Below are 21,505 nucleotides of genomic sequence, written 5' to 3' on the forward strand. Positions count from 1 at the left end.
CACACGCAGCCTGTTTTGCTCCGCAAACGCTTTACTTTTTCATAGCAGGTTTCTGCAAACAGGCTGGCGAAGGGGAGAAGGGCTGCTTCTGCACTAGAGTTGGGGGGCAGGGAGTCATCTTCGCGGGGCGCAGATAGTTTAGTGGCTGGCCCACGAACTCTGTGGGAGGGCAGAGGGGGCGTGCGGAGGATCAAGCTGGCAGCTCCCCTTTAGAGACTCTGGATTGGCCCCACCTCAGTCCTCCTTTCTACCCGCCCCGCCCCATTTCCGCCTCCTGTCTGGGTACCCTGCCCCTTTTTCTTAGGCTCCGTCCTAGCCTTGGTCAAGCCCCTGCATGATCCCAGACTACTTCGCCGTCCTCCCTCCCGGTTTCCTGGAGTCCGGCTCCCGCTCTTCGCCGGTCCCTCCCCGTCTGCCCCGCCCCCAGCCCCGCCCCCCAGCCCCGCCCTCTCCCTCCGCTCTCACCCGGGCTGAGAGACCTCCGCGTGGACGCGAGCTTGTGGCGGCTGGAGTGGCAGGACTTGGGAAGTCGGACGTCGGGGCGCGGGGCTCGGGGCCGCATCCGGTCTTCTGCGGGTGTCCGCCCGGCCAAGTTAGGTATCTGAGAGTAGGGGCTGTGCGCACCTGGCCCGGGGAAGCCGGGGGTGGGGGAGGGGAGGAAAAGGAGAGGCTAGTCCTGACAGCAGGTCCCCAGGGAGGGTCCGCCCCCTCCGGCGGGTCCCCGCCTGGCCCGGGGCGCACCCGCTTTGTGCAGTCTGTGCAGCGAGCGCTCCAGCTCGGCGCTGGAGAGGCCGCTGAGGCGCGCGGCCTGGCAGAAGAAGGTGAGGCCGGCGTGAGTGCGCACGGTGTCACTGTGGCCGCGGGACCGGCCCCTCCAGCCCGGGTTCAGCCGCAGAGCCCGCTGCTTCTTGGTGTAGTAGCTTGAGGGGACAGGTGGGGCGCGGCCTCATCAGACACCGCCAGTCCTCTCCATCTCACAGGACAGGAAGCCACAGGAAACTGCCCCAGAATTCAGGGATCCCGTCTCCCTCAGGGGACCCCTGCACGGGGCAGCATCTGCTCCCCCATCCTGGGTCCTGAAACTGGGGACATGGGCCTACCTCATCACTTCCTGCACCACCTTGTGGGACAAGAAGCCTTGGCTCATCAGCTTGAACAGCATCTCTAAGAACAGGGTTTGCAGGCCCTGGGGGTCACAGGACCGGCTGCTCCTCACCTGGCCTGGGAGCAGAGATCATGGGGGAGTGTGAGGAGGAGCCTCCCTCAGTCCTGGCCGTTCCCACCCCACCAGCCTTGCCCCTCACCCAGGCACTGAGCCAGGCGGTGGCTGTCAGTAAGGACACCCAGGAAGTCTTTGAAGCTTACAGTTCCGTCACCTGGGAAGCGAGAGAGGAAGGGGTGCTGTGGGGGCCTCCCCTGCAGAAGGCCCACCCTGCATATGCTTTAGGGGTGTATTTGCATCTCCTTCCAGACATTAGAGAATCCAGTCCCACCTCCAGCCAAATGTCAACCCCAGTGGAATGGGGGAGAAATAGCCCTTGCCCTCGGGGATCCCCAGATCAGGGTGAGGATTAACACAGCAGAAATGTTTAGGGGTTATGGGATAGGTGTGTTGATCAGAGCAGGCTTCCTGGAAGAGGGAACTTTAAAATGGGACCAGGCCGGGGATTCTGTGGGCAGAGGAGACATCGTCCGGGGCTAGAAGTGAGGGAGGACAAGAGGCCAGGGATGGGGGCACCCACCATCCAAGTCGGCCTGCTGCAGAGCCTCACACATCTCCTGTGGGCTCAGCTGGATGCCCACATTGCGCAGGGCGGCTTTCATGCTGCACATGTCCACAGTGCCTGTCGGGCTGGAGCTGAACAGTTTGAAGATCTCCTGGAAGGCTGCGGGCAGGGAGGGAGGCAGGCAGCAAGGTGAACCACACACAGGGGCCTGGAGGTCCGCCCACTCTAGCTCAGAACGGTCCTGAAGACTTGGGTGACTCCCACTGCTGCGGCATTATAACATTGAAAGAACACCAGTGACTACCGTGTATTGGCACTTGTCAAGTCCCCATTCAGGTTTCATGTTTGGACATGTTTGTATCAAAAGACATTCAACACTTAATGTCCAAGGTCCCACCATCAGTAGACTGAGCAGTGCTGGGCTCTGGAGCTGCAGTGCTCTGAGGCTCCCGGAGCCCTGCTGGCACCTGGTGGGGAGCAGGCCCTGAAGATTACTGGCGGTGAGTGAAATGGCTGCTTTGAGGGGCCCCTGCCAGGGGTACCGTGGCTTTGGGGCCCTCAAATATAGACCCCACAGCTCCAGATTCCAGGGGAGGTGGGGAACTCAGATTATTTTTCCCCATCCTCCCTCCCAATTTCCTTCCTCCCTTCCTCTTTCATCTTTCACGTGTTCTGTCCATCCATCCATCCATCCAACCATCCATCCATCTCTCTCTCTCTCTCTCACACACACACACACACACACACACGCACGCACACGCGTGCACATATTAGTGAGCCCTGGAACTGTAAAGATTAGCCAGTTAGACTGGCATTGGGGACAGTTACAATATGATCACCAACTTCTCACAATGATCCCAGTCTCTGGGGAGGTGGCCCCGTGCTGGTCCTCTCCTCCTCCCCCGCTCCCAGCCCGGGGCCCTCACCTGCCAGCAGCCGGGCTGTCAGGGGCAGCAGGTTCTCGTCCGCAGAGCTGCTTCAGGAGGAAAAGGGTGGAAAGGACTTTGCACCTGCTGCACAGAGATGCCAGGGCCAGGCAGGCCTTACCCCAAACCCCGCACCTCAGGCCTGGTCTCTGGTTCCTGCCCTTACCTCTGAGACCCGGAGCCTGACTGCACTGAGCTGGCAGCTGCAAGGCGCTTGACCTCCCTGGGCCTGTGGGAGCCCTGCTCAGCTCCTACGGCCTTGACAGATGCTGGCTCCCTCTGGGTCAGCGGGGCAGTGGGCTGCTGAGGCCTCCCCTTCTGCATCTGGCAGCACCGCTGCTCTCCTGGGTCCTGTGTGGGCAGTCTTCCAGGCTGCGGTGGAGGCCTTGGAGGCAGGGAGAAGACAGGGCTGGGGGCCCCGCCCAGCAGAGTGCTCAGACTCTCCAGGGTGAGGGTGGGGGGCGGGGAGGCTGAGACCAGGCCCTGTGGAGGAACAGGCTCAGCTCTACCTTCTCCCAGGACCCCCCCACCAGCCTGCACCTATGGTCCCCGATCCAGGGGATTCTGCGGGCAGTAGCTTGTCCCAGCAGACCCTTCACTAGCCCTGGTTACCTGAACATCCCCTGTGCCGACGATGGGGATCTCTTGGTCTTCTGCCTTCGGCTGCCTGAAAGGCAGAGTCACAGGCTCTGAGGATGGCTTTGGGGTGGACTTTAGCAGCTTTTGGCAGGGGGGCACTCTGTCCCTCGCCACAGGCCTACTTCTCTTTGCGGGGGGCGGGGGGGACCTGCGGCTTTACTCTTTTGAGTTTCTGCTCCCCTTAAGGCATCCGAATGTGTGACTCCACTCCAGAGGCTCACACAGGCTGGCAGAGGCCCAGGGAGAAGCAGGTCTTGGAGTCCCGAAGTCAGGGCGTGGGAAGGAGGGGTCCAGCCCAAGGTGGGGCTGTGGCCCCCCCCCCGGCCTTCCCCCAGGTCCCCTGGGAGGGAAGGATCTCCTCTTCCAAACCATGCAAACTTGCAAACCACAGTTCACAAAATACTCCAGGAAGATGCATCCCGACACCCCAGCGCCTCCCCAGATACTCACCTCTGCATCTCCTCCTCCTTCCTCTTTCCAGTCTTCTGTCCTCCATTTCCCTCTGCCAGCGCCCCCCCCCCCACACCCCCGGCCCTGGCCCATTCCCAAGTGTTCACCCCTTCCTAATCCCACCCTCCTAGGCCCTGGGCACTTCCCTCCTCGGCCCCCTCTCAAGGCCGGGCAGGCTCCTGAGGACCTGCAAGGCTGGGCTTTCACCTGACGGAGAGCCTTGGTGCTGGTGGGTCTGGAGGCTGACCAGGGCCCAAGCGATGGCTCTGCCTCTCGCCTCCCTTTCTCCCCGGCTTCCCTTTTCCCCGCCTGTGTTCTTCCCACATTCCGAACTCCCTTCCCTCCTTTGCTGCGAGCTCTCCTCTTCCAGAGCTTTCCCACATTGCCCAACGTCGTGGGGAGGCTTGTGCATTTGTGTGCATGTTTAGTGCACGTGTCCGGCTCGCCTGCCTGCGTGTGGATGTGTGCTTGTGCACACGGCCCGCGTGGAGCTGTCTGTGGGTGGACGTGTGTCTGTGCGTGCCTGTGTGCGGTACGAGTCAGCGGATGGTGTGTGCGCGCGCGTGTGTGAGTGTGTCTGGGTTGCTCGAGGAAGTACACCATTACATACTCGCCCCTACATTTTGAGCTACTTCCAGCTCAAGGCTGTGGCCCCTGGAGGGGCAGTCCTTTGGCTTCCTTCTTCCCCTCCTTTGAGCCCCTGGACACCGTCCCTTCCCCATGCCAGGCCCTTGCTGTGGACAGAAGCGGGAAGAATTCCTTTCAGCCTTGCCTCCTCACCTGGCCAGCCCACCCCCAGGAGGTCCTCTCCTAAGAAGATCCCAACATGTCCCTGGCTTCAGGCCAAGAGGAAGCCCCACTTCGTGCCCTAAGACACCCGAAGCCTCAGAGAGGGCACCAAGGCCTCCCCGAGACGGCTCACGAGTCTCTGCCGCCGGCTGAGAGGTCTGGAAGGTGGGAGCGAAGTGGAAGGACCCCTGGGGAGCGAGGAGGGGCCAAATAGGGCTCGCAGAGCCCCCTGGGGACAGGCTGGGGCAGCTCAAAAATGGGGGTGGGTGGAAACGAATACTACACGATGTGTTAACTAACTAGAATTTAAATAAAGTCTTGAAAGAAAAAAACCATGGGGCTGACATCCCTAAAAAAGCGAGACCGGGACTCCACAGCCAGGTGAGCTCGCTGGTCCGGGAGCATTTGCACAAAAAGTCTGAGTCGGGGGCCAGCACTGGAGGCTTTACTGGTTTTGTCTAGTCATTTCTCTGGGGAGGTGGGGGACGACACCTTAAAATGGATTTTCAGCAATAATGGACTCCCTTTCCTGGTTCTCGGCACCGAGCTGCAACGCAAAAGAGAGAGTGTCACTTGGGCCCCCGTGGCAGGGACAGGGAGAGGGGTGAGCCCAGAGGCCTCTGTGGGGAGGGCTCCCGGGGGTGGGGGAAGAGGGCCTCTTCCTGCTGCATGCTGATGGGCAGCTGGCCCTCTGTTGTGTCCATTCGTCACCAGGAAGCAAGGGGTGCTGCTCCCTCACATTCGGCTCCATGGAAGCGTCCTGGGCCCAGGGCCATCAAATTCTCAGCGGGGCAGATGCGAGGCTGAGCTTTTCCCATGAGGGTGAGGCCATCTGCCCTCTGGGTGACCGAGCGTCCTAATGCTAGAGTGGCCCTTCCCATGTCGAACCCAGGTCCTTGCCGGGGCCCGGAAGTGCTCACCCTCCATGGTCCCCAGGCCTCCTCCAGCCCTGGCCTTGGCACTGTGCCTCAGTGCACCGGAACCTTGTTTCCAGCAGCCTTTATGAGGTCACTGAGGTTGAGACATCACAGCCCACCCCATCCCCTACCCAGCCCCTCATTCCATTTCCCCACCCCTACCCAGCTGTGTGAGCAGTGGGCCTACCCACACATCCTAAGCACACCCCCTCTTCGGGAAGCTGTAGGCCAGCCTCACTTACCCTTTCACGGCTCCTTTAGGCGGAGGGGACCAGGTCTGTTGCTGGAGAAGCTTCACTTCTCCTTCAATGGCGGCCCTCTTGATCCCCGGCTTGCTGAAGCCGAGGTAAGGGTGGAAGAAGTTCTTGTCTTCCTGCTTCCGAGCTTTCTGTGACTCCTCGGCTTTAAGTGGTTTCTCTAGCAAGTCCTTAATGAGCTTTTCCTGCTCTCGCTGGTCCATGGACAGCTGGATATCGGGATCTGTAGAAGGTGCCTCGACCTTCTGAGGTGGAGCTTTGACAATATGCTCCAAGTTGGGCAAGTCCATCTTGCTGGAGGAGGCCACGGCGGCCAAGGAGGAGGCAAAGTTGACCAGATCGGCCAAGCCGATGCCTGGCGAGAGACTGGAGGAGGATGGGTGGGGGTTTGGTGGCTGCTGGGAGCTGGTGGTGGGTGGAGCTGGCTGGGCCCTGGGGTCCTGGAGCTGCTTCTTGGAGCACGTGGTGGCCTTGGGGCCAGACTGCTGGTCCTGACAGCCAGCGGTCTTACCTGCGTTCTTGCCATGCTGCATGTTGATCACCCGCTCCAGGCTGTGTTCTGAGGCCTGGATGTGTTTGTCTGCCCAGAAGAGGTGCTTAGAGGTCTGCACGCGGATAGAGCGTTGGTTGGTGGACGCCTGGTCCTCCCCTACTGAACTCAGGTAGCTAGAATTTGACCTCACACTCCACCGGCTGACGTCCTGCTGCGTGGGGGGCTGGAGGGACTCTGTCCTAGGCTCCCGTTGCTCAGGGTCCTTGGGCTTGGACTCCAGCTCCAGCTCCAGTTCTGGCTCTAGGTCCAGGTCCACTTTGTGTGGGGGCTCCAGTTCCAGCAATTCTTTCTTCAGCTGGAAAGTTTCAACTGACGCTGAGGAGACCCCTGGCCCCTGAGGTCCTTCTGGGACCAATTCTCCAGCCCACTTTCCTGCCTTTGTCCCCTCCCCCTGCCTCTTGGCAGAGACCTGCCTGTGGCCGGGAGGCAGTGTGCGGCGGGGGTGAGCATGGGTGTGCATGAGCATGCCAGCACTGGCCGGGCGCGGGCTCCCAGGATTGTCAAGGATTTAGGGAAGACGGACCTTAAGGAATCCTGCCCCTTACCTACCACCTCCCCCGAAGAGGTGCCCCTGCCCACTGTTACCTCGACCTCATCTTCCTCTGGTACCAGCTGGTGTTGGCTTAGGCCACTCCTACGACAGAAGGGGACAGAATGGATGACAGGCCTCCAGGGAGTGGGTGGGGTGGCCTTCGGGGGAATGGAGGTCTCTGGGGCCCTCAAGATTCCCTCCCTTGTACAGGGGCCGGCAAGACGCCCCCAGCTCATCCACTCCCCTCGCTGTCCCTGCATCCACCAAGAATTCTGGAGCAGCATTTTCAATCTTTAGTGAGTTTAGGAGGTGCCTGGAGAGCTTGCCAAGTTGCTCCCTACCCCAAAGAGGGATCCAGTTAGTTGGAGGTAAGGCCCAGGATTCTTCATTCTAATCAATGAGCCAATGCAGCTCACTTGGAGAACCAGTGCCCAGAAGTTGGCTCCCCACAGAGGGAGAAGCCCAGGGCAAAATCCCTCCTCCTGACCTGCCCAACCCCAGCTTGGCAGATCTGAAAGGCAGGGGTGTGTGTGGAGGGTCCCCTCAGTTCTTGTTGGCACTTTGCTGCCATCTGGGCCCTTACCCTCAGTGCTCAGCCACTGAGACTCCCTGTCCTTCCTCAGGCATCTGCCCCCCGCCCCCACCTCGGGTCGCTCTGTGCCAGAGCAAGGCAGCTAGAAGGGCTCAGTTCCCATTCATGTCTCTGAGTGTACCCCGCCACCCCTCAGTCCTTCACTAATGTCAGGGGCTGGAGGCAGAAGCAGAAGGCAGGTGGTAGGACTCCTCTCCGCCCCAACACCGCCCTTGGGGAGATTTTGGAAGGAAGCAAGATGGAGGGAGATCCCGGGTTGGGGGGTGTATGAGAACTTGGCAGTGGTGGCAGGTGGTAAGGGTTGGTGGTCCTGGACGATGGGGAACTGGCTCTCACTGTGTCTCCACAATGTCCACTGACTCCTTGCCACAGCAGGGAAATCCGTTGGCACCTGGCAGGAAGAAGGCGGTGAGGGCAAGGGAGCTGCAGGTGGGGACATCCCTGGGGGGTTCTGGAGCCCCGGCAGGTGGTGCTGCTCCAGCTACCTCCTTCCTTCCTCCCTGTCCTGCATCTCAGCTCATCCATCCTCCCCTCCCCCGTCCCGCCCCTCGGCTCCCTCCTCTCTCCAGTGTCACCAGGTCTGCGCTCCATATCTGCTCCCCTCCATGCTCGAATTTGCCTTTCCTTTGGCTCTCCCCAATCCGTCACCATCCTCCACGAGGATGGATGTTAACAGGCTTCACTGCAATTTACTGAGTGCTACTAGGCTAGGCATCGTATTGGGTGCTTTCTGTGCTTTATCTCATTGATTCAACACAAAAAAATGAGAAAAGGCTCATTGGCCCAAGGTCCCTCAGCTGGTGGTTGCCGACATCAGGAACCGAATGCAGGTTTGACTAAAGAAAAACCCTTAACTCCCCTGTCCTGCATGCTATCCTACCTAGGGGTCTGTAACTGTGTCGGGACACCTAGAGAACCTTCCATTCCTGCTCCTCTGCCGCCTTTCTCCACTCTTCTCTGGCCAGGCTTCAGATCTGGCACTTACCCTAATCCTGGCCCCTCCTGCCCTGAAGCCCCTCCTCTCCTCCAGGCTTCTCACTCCCTCACGTCCGGGGTCACCCACCCAGGCATTTGATCTGCGGGGATGCTGACAGCAGAGTTCCCGTCACCTTCTGCAGAAGGGCCTGAGCAACGCCTTGGGGAAGATTTCCCCGCCCCAGTCACCTCCCTGGAAGCTTGTATCTTTTACTGAAGAAGCCTCTTTTTCATCCTCTGGGCGGTAGGGGCACCAGGCTGTCCCATTCTCTGCTCCCCAGGGTGGTAGATGGGGATTGATGGTGGAGCCGTCATGGCAGTGGGAAAGCCAGATCCCCCTGAACCTAGAGTGTGGCAGGAAATAATGGCCTTGGCTCTGGCTAAGAATTGCTCCCAGGATTATATCCAAAGGATCGGAGTGTGCCATGGCCTCTTTCTAGAGATGTAGAGGCTGTTTCTGCATTTGGGATTTGGGCACATCCATGTTCCTCTTGGGCCTGGGCATCTTGGATCAGCCACATGGCCGGGCTAGGAGTGCGCTACCAGGGACAGGCTCCCAAGAGCTAGCTCGGTGGTCTCTGGAATCTTCCACCAACTTGACTGCCATGTTCCGTTGGCTTCCTTCATGTCTCTCTTCATTTGCAACTCCAGCTACTCCCAGTGCTGCTTTTATCCAGGCCCCTTGCCTCAGAGCCTTCCTTTGCACGCTTTGCAAAATTTCCCTAGACAATCTAATCAACACCCATAGCCTAAACCCTTCCATGAACAGCAACAGTGTGTGGATGGGAAGAGAAAGTGTTATGGTGTGAACCTCATAGCGGCACTGGGGGTTGGAAGCAAAAGTCTGAGGTTGACTCAACTTGGGACCTCTGTGCCCAACTTGGGAATGTTCTATTAGGGATTCAGGTGACATTCTATAATATGTGAAATAATTACAATTTCCAACTGCTGGTTGCTAGTGTATAGAAATGTATATCCTGTAACCATCCTAAAATCCTATCAATTCTAGTTTTTTGTTTTGTTTTGTTTTGTTTGTAGATTCCGTAAGGTTCTCTACATAAACAACGATGGTGTGACTAGGGGCGCCTGGATGACTCAATCGGTAGAGCACGAGACTCTTGATCTCGGGGTTGTGGGGTTCAAGTCCCATGCTGGGTGTAGAGATTACTTACACTATTTTAAAAAAGTATGTGTGTGACTCAAGACAGTTTTACTTCTTCCTTTCCAAACTGGATGTCTCTTATTTCCTTTTTCTGCTTTACTGAGAACAATGTTTAATACAATGCTGAATAGAATTGAGACATCCTTGCTTTGTTCCTGACCTTAGGGAGGAAGCATTCAGTATTTCACCATTAAGTATGATGTTAGCTGTAGTTTTTCCTCATAGATGACCTTTATCACGTTGAGCAAAGTTACCTTCTATTCCTAGTTCACTCAGTTTTTACAGATTATTTTTTAGAGAGAGAGCACATGTATGTGCAAAAGATGGGGGAGGGACAGGAGGGAGAGAATCCTAAGCCGACTCCACGCTCAGTGCGGAGCCCAATATGGTGCTCGATCCCACAACCCTGAGATCATAACCTGAGCTGAAATCGAGTCAGAAACTTAACCAACTGAGCCACCCAGGTGCCCCTCAGTTCACTTAGTTTTTAGTTAGGAAGAGATGTTAGATTCTGTCTGATGCTTTTTCTGCATTTGTTGAGATGATTATATGGTTTTTCTTTTATATTCTTTTGTGTTTTAGTAATCTCTCCACCCAACGTGGGGCTAGAACTCATGACCCTGAGATCAAGAGTCATATGCTCTTCTGACTGAGCCAGCCGGGTGCCCTTGTTTTTCTTTTATATTCTGTTAATATATTGTATGTTATGTATAACATGAACAATGTTATATATTATTCTGTTAACAATTCTCTTATATTCTGTTTATGGTGAAATAAATTAATTTTTGAATGTTAAAATCAATCTTACATCCCTGAGATAAATCTCATCTGGTCATAATGTATTATCATTTTACACATTGTTGAATTTGATTTGCTAACTTTTTGAAAGAAATCTCACATGAGGTTCATAAAGTATATTGGTGTATAATTTTCTTACATTGTCTTCATCAGGTTTTGATATTAGAATAATGTTGGCCTCATAGAATGAGTTGGGAAGTATTCTCTCTTCAGTTTCCTGAGTTTGCATAAAATTGGCATAATTTCTTCCTTATGTTTGGCAGAATTCACAGGTGAAGTGTGTGAACCTCAGCCTGTAGTTTCCTTGTCCATTTTATCTAAGTTGGCAAATTTATTGGCATAAGGTGTTCATAATATTCTTTATTATCCTTTTCATATCTGTAGATTCTGTAGTGATGCCACCTCTTCCATTTCTCATATTGGTAATTTTTGTCTTCTTTTTGTCCTGTTCAGTTTGGCTAGAGATTTGTCAATTTTGTTCATCTTCTTGAACCAGACAGAGATATGTCTGTTTCCTGCCTCATCATCCTAAAGTGACATCTGCCAGGGAATCAGTCCTGCAGTCACAGATTCCCAGTCAGCTTTTTATGATTTCACTCTTGAACATGAATAGCCTAGCATGACTAGACATTTGAGGAAACTACCCACCTGCAGTTTACAGACCAAGAGAAAAGATGACTCTAGAATACCAGAGGTTATTTGGGAAACAGAAAGGAGCTTTAAAAATACTCTAAAATCTTGAGATTCTGAGATGTAGATATTCAACTATATATTGCATCCAAAAAGCAAGAACAGGATGCTTTTTGAAAAATTAAGAAAAGAAAGAACTTTTGGCAAAAAGGCTTGGAAAATAAAAGAAAATCTTCCCAGAAAGTAGAACCAAAATATCAAGACAATGTGAGAGAAAATGATCAAAAGGCAGTCCAGTTCTGGGTTACAGAAAGGGGATCTAGAAAGAATAGAGAACATGGAAAAGGAACGAGAACAGTTTTCACGAGCTGAATGATGATGTCATTGGCTTAAAAGTGTTCACCGAAAGCCCCGCACTATGGATGTCAAAATATCCTTGCTGTAAAAGTTCACTGCACCAGGAACAAAGAATTCTTAAATGCTTCTAAAGTGGAAAAACCAGTCACCTACAAGGGGAGGGGAATCGATTATACTGGCAGCAGTGTTAGCAACAATGGCTGCCTTTAAAATTCTGAGGAAAATGTTTTTTAACCTGTAGGTTTATATCCAGCCAAACTATCATTTCAGACATGGAAGGACTCAGGAAATTTACTTCCTCTTTTTTGAAGGAAGTTATTTGAGGATGTTCTAAAACAAAATAAAGGTGTAAAACAAGAGAGCCAGAAAGGAAAGAGTGGTCCACCTCAGGAAAGCAACTAAGTCCCAGGATTTTAACTGTGTAGAGGCAAGAAGATGAAGGGTTCTGGGCAGTAGATTTCTGAAATAAAGAAAATCTGATAAAATAGTTGATTAGATGTAGAGGTTGATGAAAACTAAGACTATGATAAAACCAAAGAATATAAGGGAAAGGCAACTAGAAACTCCGGGAAAAACAAAAAGCTGTATGAGAAAGAAAAGGTAACTGTGATACATTTCTTGGTTCTGCAGTGAACAGTAGTTATGAATCACAATAATGTTAAGTCCAGTTTTCAACTTTCAGAATCAACATATAAATAAAAATTGGAAAATATATTTGTGGTTATAGGACAATGTAAATGTTACCAACCTTGATATTTAAAAAATAAAAATACAAGTTAGCATTGTTGGGAGGTGCGAGGGAGGGAAGAAAGCTAAAGGAAAGAGTAGGGGCACTAAAAACTTCATCTTACTATGTGTGGTATCAAAAGATATTATCTAAAGTGATGAAAAATAAAGACATAAATATATTAAACTTACAAAGGCATCAGCAGATCTAAAAATGATGTTGGGAGGACGGCTCCATTAGAGCAGGAAGGTGATAATGTCTAAAACTGATAAACCAAGAAAGAGTCCGTGGGCTTGTAGAAAGATAAGAAGGTAATTAGGCAGAAAAATAGTTCTAATGGAACAATGTGGCTGCTCTGAGGAGTGAGACTGGGGGTGTTCTATGGGAGACACTTGCTTTTCATCACTGAATCAGCTCTTCAGAGCTATTTAATCATATGCATATATTTCTTTGATAAAATTAAATGTTGAACCCCTAAGGGCCAGGCATTGTTCTAGGGGACACAGTGACGAACACACGGTTTCTGCCTTCTTGGGGTTTCCAAGCCTGTGGCTGGGACCACAGAAGATCCTCTAATCTCTATTTCTTATTCCCACTTCTCCTGAGGTCTAGACTCAAACTCCAGTCACTGATTGCCCATTTATCCCTCAGGGGATCTCTCCCTTGTCAGAGCCTTTGATGTCTCCTATCTCTGAAATGTCCTTGTTTTCTATTGTGATGATGCTCAGTGCTCACTTCTTCCTGGAGACCTTCGGGATTCTACCCTGTGGCATCTCCTCCAGTTGCCCCAGCCCAGTCCCTGCAGACCTCTGAGCACAGGACTCTTGCTGACCCTTAATGCAAGGTGGGCAGACTGTGTGGGCTTCCCACTTTGAATCTCTGATCCCCTGCACACAGAGTCTGCAAGGTGGATGCTCAGCAAAAGTCTGCGCAAAGAAATGAACACCCCACCAAACCACACGGCTCGTCCTCCATCTTTCACCTCAAGTTCACACCCTCCATGTCTAGACTCTAGTGTAGCCAACAGAGTTTGCATGTCTGATCCATCGTCCTTCCTAATCACTCATGTCTTGATCACCCCCTTTGCCCTGGAATCTCCCCCTCTCTGATAATCCTCCATTCTATCACCCAAATTGAAACCTGGGTTACTTGTGACCCCTTCTCAGTTCCCCAGCTTCTGACCTCCCTACCTCTGATGTTGACCTTGTGCAGGTCCCTTTCTCCACCCCCACTACTTCTCATCTCCCAACACCAAAATCAGTACAAACCTAGGACTGATCACCTGCCGGCACTCCACGCTGAGTGCTTCCCATTACATCCTCTTCACCACCCTATGCCCAAGTGGTCATGACTCTGCTCTCACAGATGAGGAAACTGCACAGGTCACACATCCGTTAAGAGAAGTGCCATGACTGGAACCCAGGACTGACTGGCTCCAAACCCCAAGATGCTAACTGCTGGGTTGTTTGAAATCTCTTTAGGCATCTAGCTGGACCACTACAACCAAATTTCCCTCCAACTTGGGCTACGTAATGACCCCAGAGTGAGCCTGTTGCATCACACCCGCCTCTGGTCACATCCAGACTGGAGAGTGGCTTCTGCTCTCTTGTTGCATCTCCTGGTATCTAGCTCCCTCCTTGCTCCAAGCCCAAGCTCCCCCGGAGCACAGCAGGCCCTTTTGTGCCTCAGTCCCTTTGCACTTGCTATTTCAGATACCCAGGCAGTCTTTCTTCCGGCAAAATCCTACTCATCCCTGATAGGCCAGCCCATCTCTCCAGTGTCATCTTCTCTGTGACACACTTAGCTGTCCTATCCACATTTTAATTTTTTGTTAACTCATTAGACTCAGGGCCTAGCACAAGAGTTAAGAGCTGAAGGGGGTACAACAAAGGTCACAGGAGTGATTTAAGGTATCTGCATCAGTTTGTTACCCCACGAGTTTCAGAAAGGGAAAAGCTGTTCTCTGGTTGTTGGTTCTTGGCATATTTTTAATGCTGGCCCACGTCCTCCTGGGAGAGAAGATCCCGAGAAGAAAGCCCCTATTTCAGTGGAAACCTAAGGGGCAAACAGCTTTGCCCATTGCTACAGAGCAGAGGGCAAAGGACAAAGGAGGCGCTCAGGCAGTATTTGTGGAAGCCGACCGCTTCTCTCTGCAAAGGCTCTAATCATCAACCAGGAATAACTGAAGGGGATTTTGGGGTTATTAGCAGTTTGGGACAATTCATGAGTCGTTTCCTGAGCACAAGGCCGCTGTTCCTTCCGTGTGCCCAGAACCCCTCCAAGAGTCGGCTGACTCTGCAGCCTTTACTCCAAGGTGTGCATGTGGGCCCGTGCACACAAGCTTGTGCACCGCGCAGGGCCCAGGCTGGGCGCGGTGGTCTCGGGTAGAGGGGTCGGTCGGCTGGGGTCGACCTTCCTTCCAGGCGCCCCGGGCTCCGGGAGCAGGGGGTGGGGCCCCGGGCTGATTTCCCCGCCCCGCCCGGCCCCGCCCATTCCTCGGCGCCCCGCCCCACCGCGCGCCAGCCCGCTCCCACCTGTCACCCCCATGCTGACCGAAGCTCTGTCGGGGAGGCGGGGAGCGGGCTGGTCGCTGCTGCCCCTCCGCCTCCAGTGCGCTCTTTGGTTGGGCGCTGTGGGGGGCGCTGGAGATGCTGGGGGCGCCTGCGCCTGTGATGTCGCCGCCTCTGTGACGTCCCTGCCCGGACCCCACGGACGGAGGCGGAAAAACGCTCAGGATTCCCGGCGCGTGGGCGGGGCGGCCGTTGGGGGGTGTCCTCCGGAGACTGCGCCACCCTGAGCACTCTTCCCCGCAGGCCCAGAGGGAGCCACCTCCGGTAAGCTTGGATGGCCTTTGCACCTGCCCCTTTCTGGGGTGCAGGACCCCTCCAGGAAGCTGCTGAACCTGCGTCCTGTACCCCAAAGTCTGCATTGTGTGCCCATGCACACACACATAGCTACTTGAGCAAGGCTTCAGGGGGTGTGGAGCCAGATGGGACAAGGCCCCCCACCCCCTGTGTGTCAGTGGCATCCATCTTCAGGTGGGCCCCTGTCCTGGAAAGGCCCAGGAGCCCACTCCTGCAAAGTCATCTCTGCTCACTCAGTCCTGCTCCCAGTTCTGTTCCCTGGAAGCCAGGCCTCAGGGACAGGAGAGGGTAGGGCAGTCTTTGTTTGGGGCTCCTGGTGCGCCCTCACCTCTCCACGTCAGGCCACTGCCTGGGGTGTGTTGACCTCTCCTCCTCAGCCTGCAGTGTTTGGCCAGGAACTTCGCTATGGCCACTGGGTGGGGCATCTTGCCTAACTGGTCTGAATGGATAGGCCAAAAGTAGGACTGGAAGTGCCCACTGGGAGGGGTGGTGGGAAAAGTGACCTCACTCAAGGGGTGGAAACATTCCTTGTCCAAAATCAATGGCAGCTGTGAGAAAACCCCAAGAAGGCAAAGGGAGGCAGCTGTTAGGATCTGAGGTTCTGTAAGCAGGCAGGCGAGAGTGGGGACAGCCATGGCCTAACACATTTGTCATCACCCCACACTTTATTGCTTACAAAGAGTACCACCCGAACTCTGCAGTACAAGGCTGCAGCTCTTCACGTGCTGGGGGCCGGGGGGGGGGTCTCTCCCTGGGGAGCAGAATGGCTCGATGTGGATAGCTGGACAGAGGCCACCTTGGCAAGACACCGGGATGAGCTTCTCCCGAGGAGGACTCTCAGGGGGACACCCCTCACCTCCAGGAGAGGAGGCTAGCAGGCCCCCACACAAGGATTCACAGTTGATTAATGCTACATGGGCCCTGATCAGCCCCCCCATTGAAGAAGAAGGGGCAATGGGGTATGGTTGGGGGGGGGCTCATCTTAAAGAAATGCGGAGGTTTGAGGGGTCATGCGCGTGGAGACAGGTCAAGACTTGAATGCCTTCACACCCCATCTCCTGGCCTGCTTATGCGCATGCAGAGCCACTGACCTGCCCTCCTGGAGGGCAGCCATGAAAGTGCTTTGAGGTCATCAGAGTGCAAAGTGCGGTTGGCAGTGCCCCCTGAGGCGAGGGGCTGGGCAGGGCCAGTGTGAGTGTGAGGCCTGGGCTGTGTCTCAGGAAGCTGGTGCGCCTGATGTCTAAAGCCGTGGCCGGGGGAGACAGGAGCGCCTGCACCCGCTGCTTTTTTGCACACGGATCACAGCCCATCCGCAAACTGCTCGGGTTGGGCCAGCTCCCGCCACCCTTCCCTTCCACAGACGAGAGGGCTGATGGCCAGTGAGTCATGGGCCGTTCTGGGTCTGCAGCCGCGGCTCGGGGCCTGCTGCTCTGGGGAAGACTGGTGGCCAGCAGCAAAGGGACACGTGCTTGGGGACTGAGAACCATTTCACTTAGACACCTGTGGTCCTTGGCGGAAGCTGAGTCCAGCTCCGGACCCGTGTTGCTACGCCCTGACGGTGTGCCCTGGTCTCCCAGGGAGACTTCCCAGCGTCAGGCGTGGCTCCCTCCCTGACTCTGTCAAGAAAGTTCCTAGATCGAAAAGGGGCTTCAGTGGCCACGCAAGGGGGTCAGAGGGCGCCCCGTTCACCCGAGGGTGGGTACAGCTGCTGCCCTGCTCCTGTACTGGGCCTGGGTGTGGGTCCTCAGACACTCGACACCCTTCCACCTGCTCAGAGGCCGAGGGACTCGCCCACCCCTCCCTGACCCAGGCCAGAAGCTACGCTCCCGCCGGCCAGCAAGGGGCCACTGATGCAAACAGGTCAGGCCAGCTCACGGGGACCAGGGCAGAGAAGACCCTTTTTGTTCGTTCCCCATGGATGGGAAGAGGCCTCCTGCCTGCCTCCTCCTCCTCCTCCTCATGTGGGCACAGGGTGCTCTCCCGGCGGGGTCAGGCGGGACACGGGACGTCCTGGGAGGCATTCTGCCTGCCCCTAGTCGCATCGCTGAGCCAGGGGGTGGCAGACCCCTGGGAGCAGGCTGAGCCTGGGTGCCAGGGGCGGCACCGAGCACCAAGAAGGCAGGCCGCCTCTGGCAGAGTGGAGTCAGAGGTGGAAGGCTGGCTCAGGGCCTGTTCTCCAGCTGGCCATGCTTGACCCGCCAGCTCCAGGCAAAGCTGCCGTCAGGGGCCAGGGTGCACTGCAGGTCGATGCCCGAGTCCGGCACCTCCATGTCATAGCGCACGGGCTGCCCATCCTTGGTCACCAAGCTGAAGGCTGCGGCCGGGATCTGGGGGCAGAGCAAACCAGCGGGCCTGAGACTGTGGCACGGGGCTCAGGGGCCGCCGAGAAGTGCCAGGCTGAGGTCTCCCTCCAGCCAAGCAGGCAGTCCTGAAGGCCTACTCTTGCCTTGAGTCCTGGAGGACTCGGAGAGTCTCACCTGGCCCAAGGGTCGGTCCTGAGGAAGGAAAAGCCTTCCTCCTGGAGGGCTGGGCCAGGTACACTGGTTTCCGGGACTCTGCCTCTAAGTAAGTGCATACCTGCCCCCTTACCTGGCTGCTGATGCCAGTTGCGATGTCCCCCACCTTGACCCGGTGAAACTCCCGGATGTGCAGGTGTTCGCCATTGAGAGACTGTATCTGGATTTTCACACCTAGAAGGCAGGCGGGAACTGTCAGTGGAGTGGCCGCTGGGTCCCTAAGGAGCCCCATGCAGAGGGACGCGGGACAACCGTGAGGATTCTGACATGACGCTTAGGCTGGAGTGGCCCTAATGGCAAACACCTGCTGGCTCTTCCTGGTAATTTTCTGTCAACCCCTAGAATTCAGCTTACACGACGCAAAGAGCTAAGGTTGGCTCTTTTGGGGAACTAGTATTCCAGTTTGCACACAAAGCAGAATGGAAGTGGAAACGGAGACTCTTAAATTAGCTTGTGGACAACTCAGGCTGTCATGTTCTCTGAGTTGGAGCAGCCCGTCGGCCAGGCCATGGGCGCTTGAGGCCATGTGTCACACTGGCGCTGGGAAGAGCCAGGGAACAGTAAGCCGATGAAACCCTTGATCAAAATCACAATGCAACCTATACAGCCATGCTTGAAAACATCTCATCTTAGGACTTGAAATCCCAGAGGAGGATCCCAGCAAACTTGCTGCTGAGTTCTTATCTTGTTCCTCCTTTTCCCTGCCGGAGACATTATTTCTTGACTCCAGGCCAGGAGAGACTGCTCTGTGCCCCAAGTGAGCGGCCTCCTGGAACTCCATCAGAAGCCCATGAGGGGCAATGGTCCTTCACTGCCCCACCAGGGAAGGCTCTTGGGCAATCAGGGCCTCCGCTCTAAACCGACTTAATGGCCAGGTAGCTCCAGTCTGGGCACCAGGTGCCTCCCCCCGACCCCAGGCCCCCACCAGGGGAAGGGGGACCTAAACTGCCTCAGGCTCCCTAATCCCAGGCGGATCAAGTTCTGTGGGGACCGCTGAGCAGGCAAGTGCTGGGCTGTACCATTGAAATAGCTCGGCGTGTCGGTGGGCCGCCCCCGGGCCAGCACCATGTTCCAGCTGGAGCTGTGAGCCTCTGCCTGGCTGCCCCACGAATGCACGCCGGAACTCAGGGTGTCCCGTGAGCTCTGAGAGGCCTTTGACGGGTTCTGAAATGAGAGCGGGTGCGACTCAGGCCCCCTGGGCTCAGGGGGCCCATCTCTGGCCTTGGCTGGATTTGGGGCACAGGGCCCTCCCCTGGGGTGAGGCACTGCTCCCGTCCTGGGCTGGAGTGTGGCTCTCCTGGGCACTTTTGGGGCTAAGCAGGGGGCTGAGGTGAGGAGTATTTCTAGGGGGATCCAAGCCCACATCTTCTTCCCACTATCCCTAGTAGCCAAACCCTTCCCCAATTCCCAGGTGTGCTGAAGACAGATGGCCTCCTCCTGAGAAGCTACCGCCCCCTGCCCTGGTGGGGAGCCCTTCCGAAAGGAAGGGGTGACTCCCATCAGCCTGCCTTTACCACCACTTGCACTCAGCCCGCTCACCAGCTTACCTTCTCACTGTCGTCCGACAGAGAGAGGCTGTCGATGCTGAGGCACGAGAGAATCTGCTCCTGCTCCTCCAGCGAGAAGGGCTGGGACAGGCTGTTCAGAAACAGTTCTGCAGAGAAGAGGCAGAGGACGGCCGTGGAAGAGTGGGAGCGGCCGGGCCGCGTGCCCAGGGCCCCAGGAGCCCCGGCTGGGGCTGTCCGTACCTATTTCCAGCTGCTGCAGCTCCTGCTCAGGGACGGTCGCCTTCCGCTCGGCCGAGCCGGGATTCTTGGCAGGGGTCGCGTCCAGGGAGGACAGAGGCAATGGCTCCCATGGCCCACACTCCTCCTTGCCCCAGTTCAGGCTCGGAGATTTGTTCCGCTCTGGGGGCTCTGGGGGTAGTGGAGGTTGGAGCTGAGGGGCCCCGCCTGTCGTGTCCACAGCTGGCTGGGGCCCCGGGGCCCCAGGAGAGAGCTCCCTCGGCTGGACAGGCAGGGTCCGGTGAGAGTGGCCCTGGCTGGCCGGTGCCTGGGCTGGGTGTGGCGGCGGCTGTCTCGGCTCTTTGTACTCTCCCCTCCAGGGGCTCCGCAGACCGCCCACTACAAAAGAGAGCACGCTCGGTGAGGGGGAGCGGGCCCCAGGCTCTGGGCCAGGCCACGTGGTCCTTCCTGAGCAGAGGGCTGGGAGTAAGCAGTGAGGGAGGACTCTTGTCCCACTAAGGGACCCAATTTAGGAGGGCGCCAGGTGGTCTTGGAGGAGGCCTCTTCCAGAAGATGGCCCTCTACAATGGGAACACGACGGTCTATCTGTTTATTCCATCTTCCTTCTAGGTAACAATCGCAAATTTAAAAATGACAGAAATGGCTCCAGTGAAGGATTCTGTCACTAGTAAAGAGAAGATTTAAAAAGAGCCCTGAGGTCACAGCAACTTCGAGTTCCCAAGTAAACTGGCCTCCTTGACCTCCCCCTCCCGCCCCGCCATCTCTCCTACCCCCCCCCCCCCCCCCCCCCCCCCGCCCCCCCCGCCCACTCAGTGCTTCCCGAGGGCGCCATTGCTCTGGAGTGTGGGGTCAGTTCATCTGTGTTTGTGGGGGGGCATGCAAGGTCTCTCTCCTGTTTTATTTATTCCCCTCTGACTCCCATAACCACTGCCTTTCCCCTGCCCACCTCCCGGTGACATTCTAGTGTTTGATGTGGCACTTGGGTTCGTTCATATTTTTGCAAAGTGTGTGCTGTTTTGTTTTGTTTTTTTAAAGATTTTATTTATTTGACAGAGAGAGCCACAGCGAGAGAGGGAACACAAGCAGGGGGAGTGGGAGAGGGAGAAGGAGGCTTCCCGCAGAGCAGGGAGCCCGATGCGGGACTCGATCCCAGGACCCTGGGATCATGACCTGAGCCGAAGGCAGACGCTTAACGACTGAGCCACCCAGGCGCCCCTGTGCTGTTTTTATTTATCAGTATTTAATTTACAAATAAGGCATCGTTTTCTAGGCCTTGCTCTGTCCATTTACCCGGCACTATGGTTTGAAAATCCGGCTGGGCTGCTTTGGGAACACTGGCTTGCTTTCACTGCCTCCTGGTGCTCCATGGGACACAGCCAGCGCCACCCCTGCCTTTGGCCCCTCCACTCTTCCGGGAGGAGACGCGCCACTGTACCCTACGCCCCTCCCACAGGTGTGCAGATGTCTGCGGGTGCTGCGAGGTGCCCTCCGGCAGAGCTAAGGGCCACTGCCCCACATCCTTCCACCACTTAGTGTTACTAACTTTCTACCTTTTCTCACTTAGCGGCCGGTAAGTGCTACCTGGCTTTATGTCACATTCGCTGATTACTACTGAGCTTGAGCCCCCCTTTATTTACTTATTTATTTATTTTCGATTTTATTTATTTATTTGACAGAGAGACACAGCGAGAGAGGAAACACAAGCAGGGGTAGGGTCAGAGGGAGAAGCAGGCTTCCCGCCGAGCAGGGAGCCGGATGTGGGGCTCGATCCCAGGACCCCGGGACCATGACCTGAGCCGAAGGCAGACACTTAATGACTGAGCCACCCCGGCGCCCCTGGAGCCCCCCTTTAATGTTGTAGTCCCTGTCCCCCATCGACTGAGCTTCGAGGCACAGTACAAAGCATCTCTCACACCACCGGTCTTCTAACAAGCCCACGGCGGGTTTCATCGCCATGCTCTAGATGGGGACGCCAAGGCTCTGAGAGGTCGAGTACCTTGCCCTTGACCACTGCACCACGCTGTCGCCTCTCCAGCCCCTGCGGCCCGTGGGGGGCTCTTACCGTGCTGCAGAGCCAGGCTGACCTTTCCCCCCAGCTCCACCGCAGACGCACGGCGGCCGGGCTCTTTCCTCAGCCCCTCCTGGATGGCCTGGGCGGTGAGCGGGGCACAGGAGGGTGGGATCTCCCTCACAGGTGGAGGCTCGCTGGCGATCTGTGGGTCAGAAGGTGACACGTGTGGCCTGTCCCCCCTCATTCCCCAGCACCAACTTTCTGTTCTTGCTCTTCTCCCCACTTTCCCCTGCCCTGCCATGCTGGGGTCGGCCACAAAGACCGGAGAGGGATGGGAC

The 21,505-nt window shown here is 55.9% G+C and overlaps 3 protein-coding genes and 1 long non-coding RNA gene across 9 annotated transcripts in view; 1 reads left to right on the forward strand and 3 right to left on the reverse strand.

Moving 5' to 3' along the window:
* Nucleotides 1-9: 9 nt before the first annotated feature.
* Nucleotides 10-4,578, reverse strand: LOC112815637 (EF-hand calcium-binding domain-containing protein 3-like). Its single transcript, XM_073889203.1, has 10 exons — nt 4,523-4,578; nt 3,266-3,320; nt 2,820-3,038; nt 2,654-2,703; nt 1,743-1,886; nt 1,305-1,376; nt 1,091-1,221; nt 742-907; nt 466-624; nt 10-159 (listed from the first exon to the last, which is right to left on the reverse strand). Exons 2-7 carry the CDS (start codon nt 3,271-3,273, stop codon nt 1,097-1,099), a joined length of 618 nt encoding a protein of 205 aa, XP_073745304.1. The 5' UTR covers nt 3,274-3,320; nt 4,523-4,578; the 3' UTR covers nt 10-159; nt 466-624; nt 742-907; nt 1,091-1,096.
* Nucleotides 3,904-15,419, reverse strand: SPATA32 (spermatogenesis associated 32). 4 transcript variants are annotated; one of them, XM_073889199.1, is made up of 6 exons: nt 14,585-15,419; nt 7,719-7,773; nt 6,844-6,892; nt 5,691-6,553; nt 5,024-5,078; nt 3,904-4,476 (listed from the first exon to the last, which is right to left on the reverse strand). In XM_073889199.1, exons 1-6 carry the CDS (start codon nt 15,057-15,059, stop codon nt 4,345-4,347), a joined length of 1,629 nt encoding a protein of 542 aa, XP_073745300.1. In that variant the 5' UTR covers nt 15,060-15,419; the 3' UTR covers nt 3,904-4,344. The 4 variants fall into 4 exon arrangements, with proteins under 4 accessions (XP_073745300.1, XP_073745303.1, XP_073745301.1 ...); XM_073889202.1 differs by having other exon boundaries at nt 14,566-14,644; XM_073889200.1 differs by lacking the exon at nt 3,904-4,476 and having other exon boundaries at nt 4,826-5,078.
* Nucleotides 14,732-21,289, forward strand: LOC141371809 (uncharacterized). Its single transcript, XR_012377045.1, has 4 exons — nt 14,732-14,865; nt 19,766-19,877; nt 20,427-20,609; nt 21,192-21,289. It is a non-coding gene; the product is annotated as an uncharacterized lncRNA (long non-coding RNA).
* MAP3K14 (mitogen-activated protein kinase kinase kinase 14) overlaps nt 15,542-21,505 on the reverse strand; it is a 42,736-nt gene continuing 36,772 nt past the window's right edge. For all 3 annotated transcript variants that reach the window (XM_025861707.2, XM_073889198.1, XM_073889197.1), the window contains exons 11-16: nt 21,219-21,369; nt 19,160-19,534; nt 18,959-19,065; nt 18,431-18,575; nt 17,485-17,585; nt 15,542-17,222 (exon numbers count right to left, since the gene is read on the reverse strand). In XM_025861707.2, coding sequence (XP_025717492.2) covers nt 17,058-17,222; nt 17,485-17,585; nt 18,431-18,575; nt 18,959-19,065; nt 19,160-19,534; nt 21,219-21,369 — 1,044 coding nt within the window. In that variant the 3' untranslated portion in view covers nt 15,542-17,057. The remainder of the gene's footprint in view (nt 17,223-17,484; nt 17,586-18,430; nt 18,576-18,958; nt 19,066-19,159; nt 19,535-21,218; nt 21,370-21,505) is intronic.

Source organism: Callorhinus ursinus, unplaced genomic scaffold, assembly GCF_003265705.2.
Source record: "Callorhinus ursinus isolate GAN/ISIS: 27379988/994484 unplaced genomic scaffold, GSC_fseal_2.0 scaffold102, whole genome shotgun sequence".
NCBI lineage: Eukaryota > Metazoa > Chordata > Mammalia > Carnivora > Otariidae > Callorhinus > Callorhinus ursinus.

What these genes read in the sequence shown, in the direction of transcription:
- LOC112815637 (XM_073889203.1), bottom strand. An exon ending in GACAGCCCGGCTGCTGGCAG is followed by an intron (nt 1,887 to 2,653) that starts GTGAGGGCCCCG and finishes CCCTGCCCGCAG; the next exon opens with CCTTCCAGGAGATCTTCAAA. An exon ending in GCAGCAGGCCGACTTGGATG is followed by an intron (nt 1,377 to 1,742) that starts GTGGGTGCCCCC and finishes CTCGCTTCCCAG; the next exon opens with GTGACGGAACTGTAAGCTTC.
- SPATA32 (XM_073889199.1), bottom strand. Translation starts at nt 15,059, where the DNA reads ATGCCACTGACACACAGGGGGTGGGGGGCCTTGTCCCATCTGGCTCCA. An exon ending in GTGGACATTGTGGAGACACA is followed by an intron (nt 6,893 to 7,718) that starts GTGAGAGCCAGT and finishes CTTCTGTCGTAG; the next exon opens with GAGTGGCCTAAGCCAACACC. An exon ending in CAGAGGAAGATGAGGTCGAG is followed by an intron (nt 6,554 to 6,843) that starts GTAACAGTGGGC and finishes GAAACTTTCCAG; the next exon opens with CTGAAGAAAGAATTGCTGGA.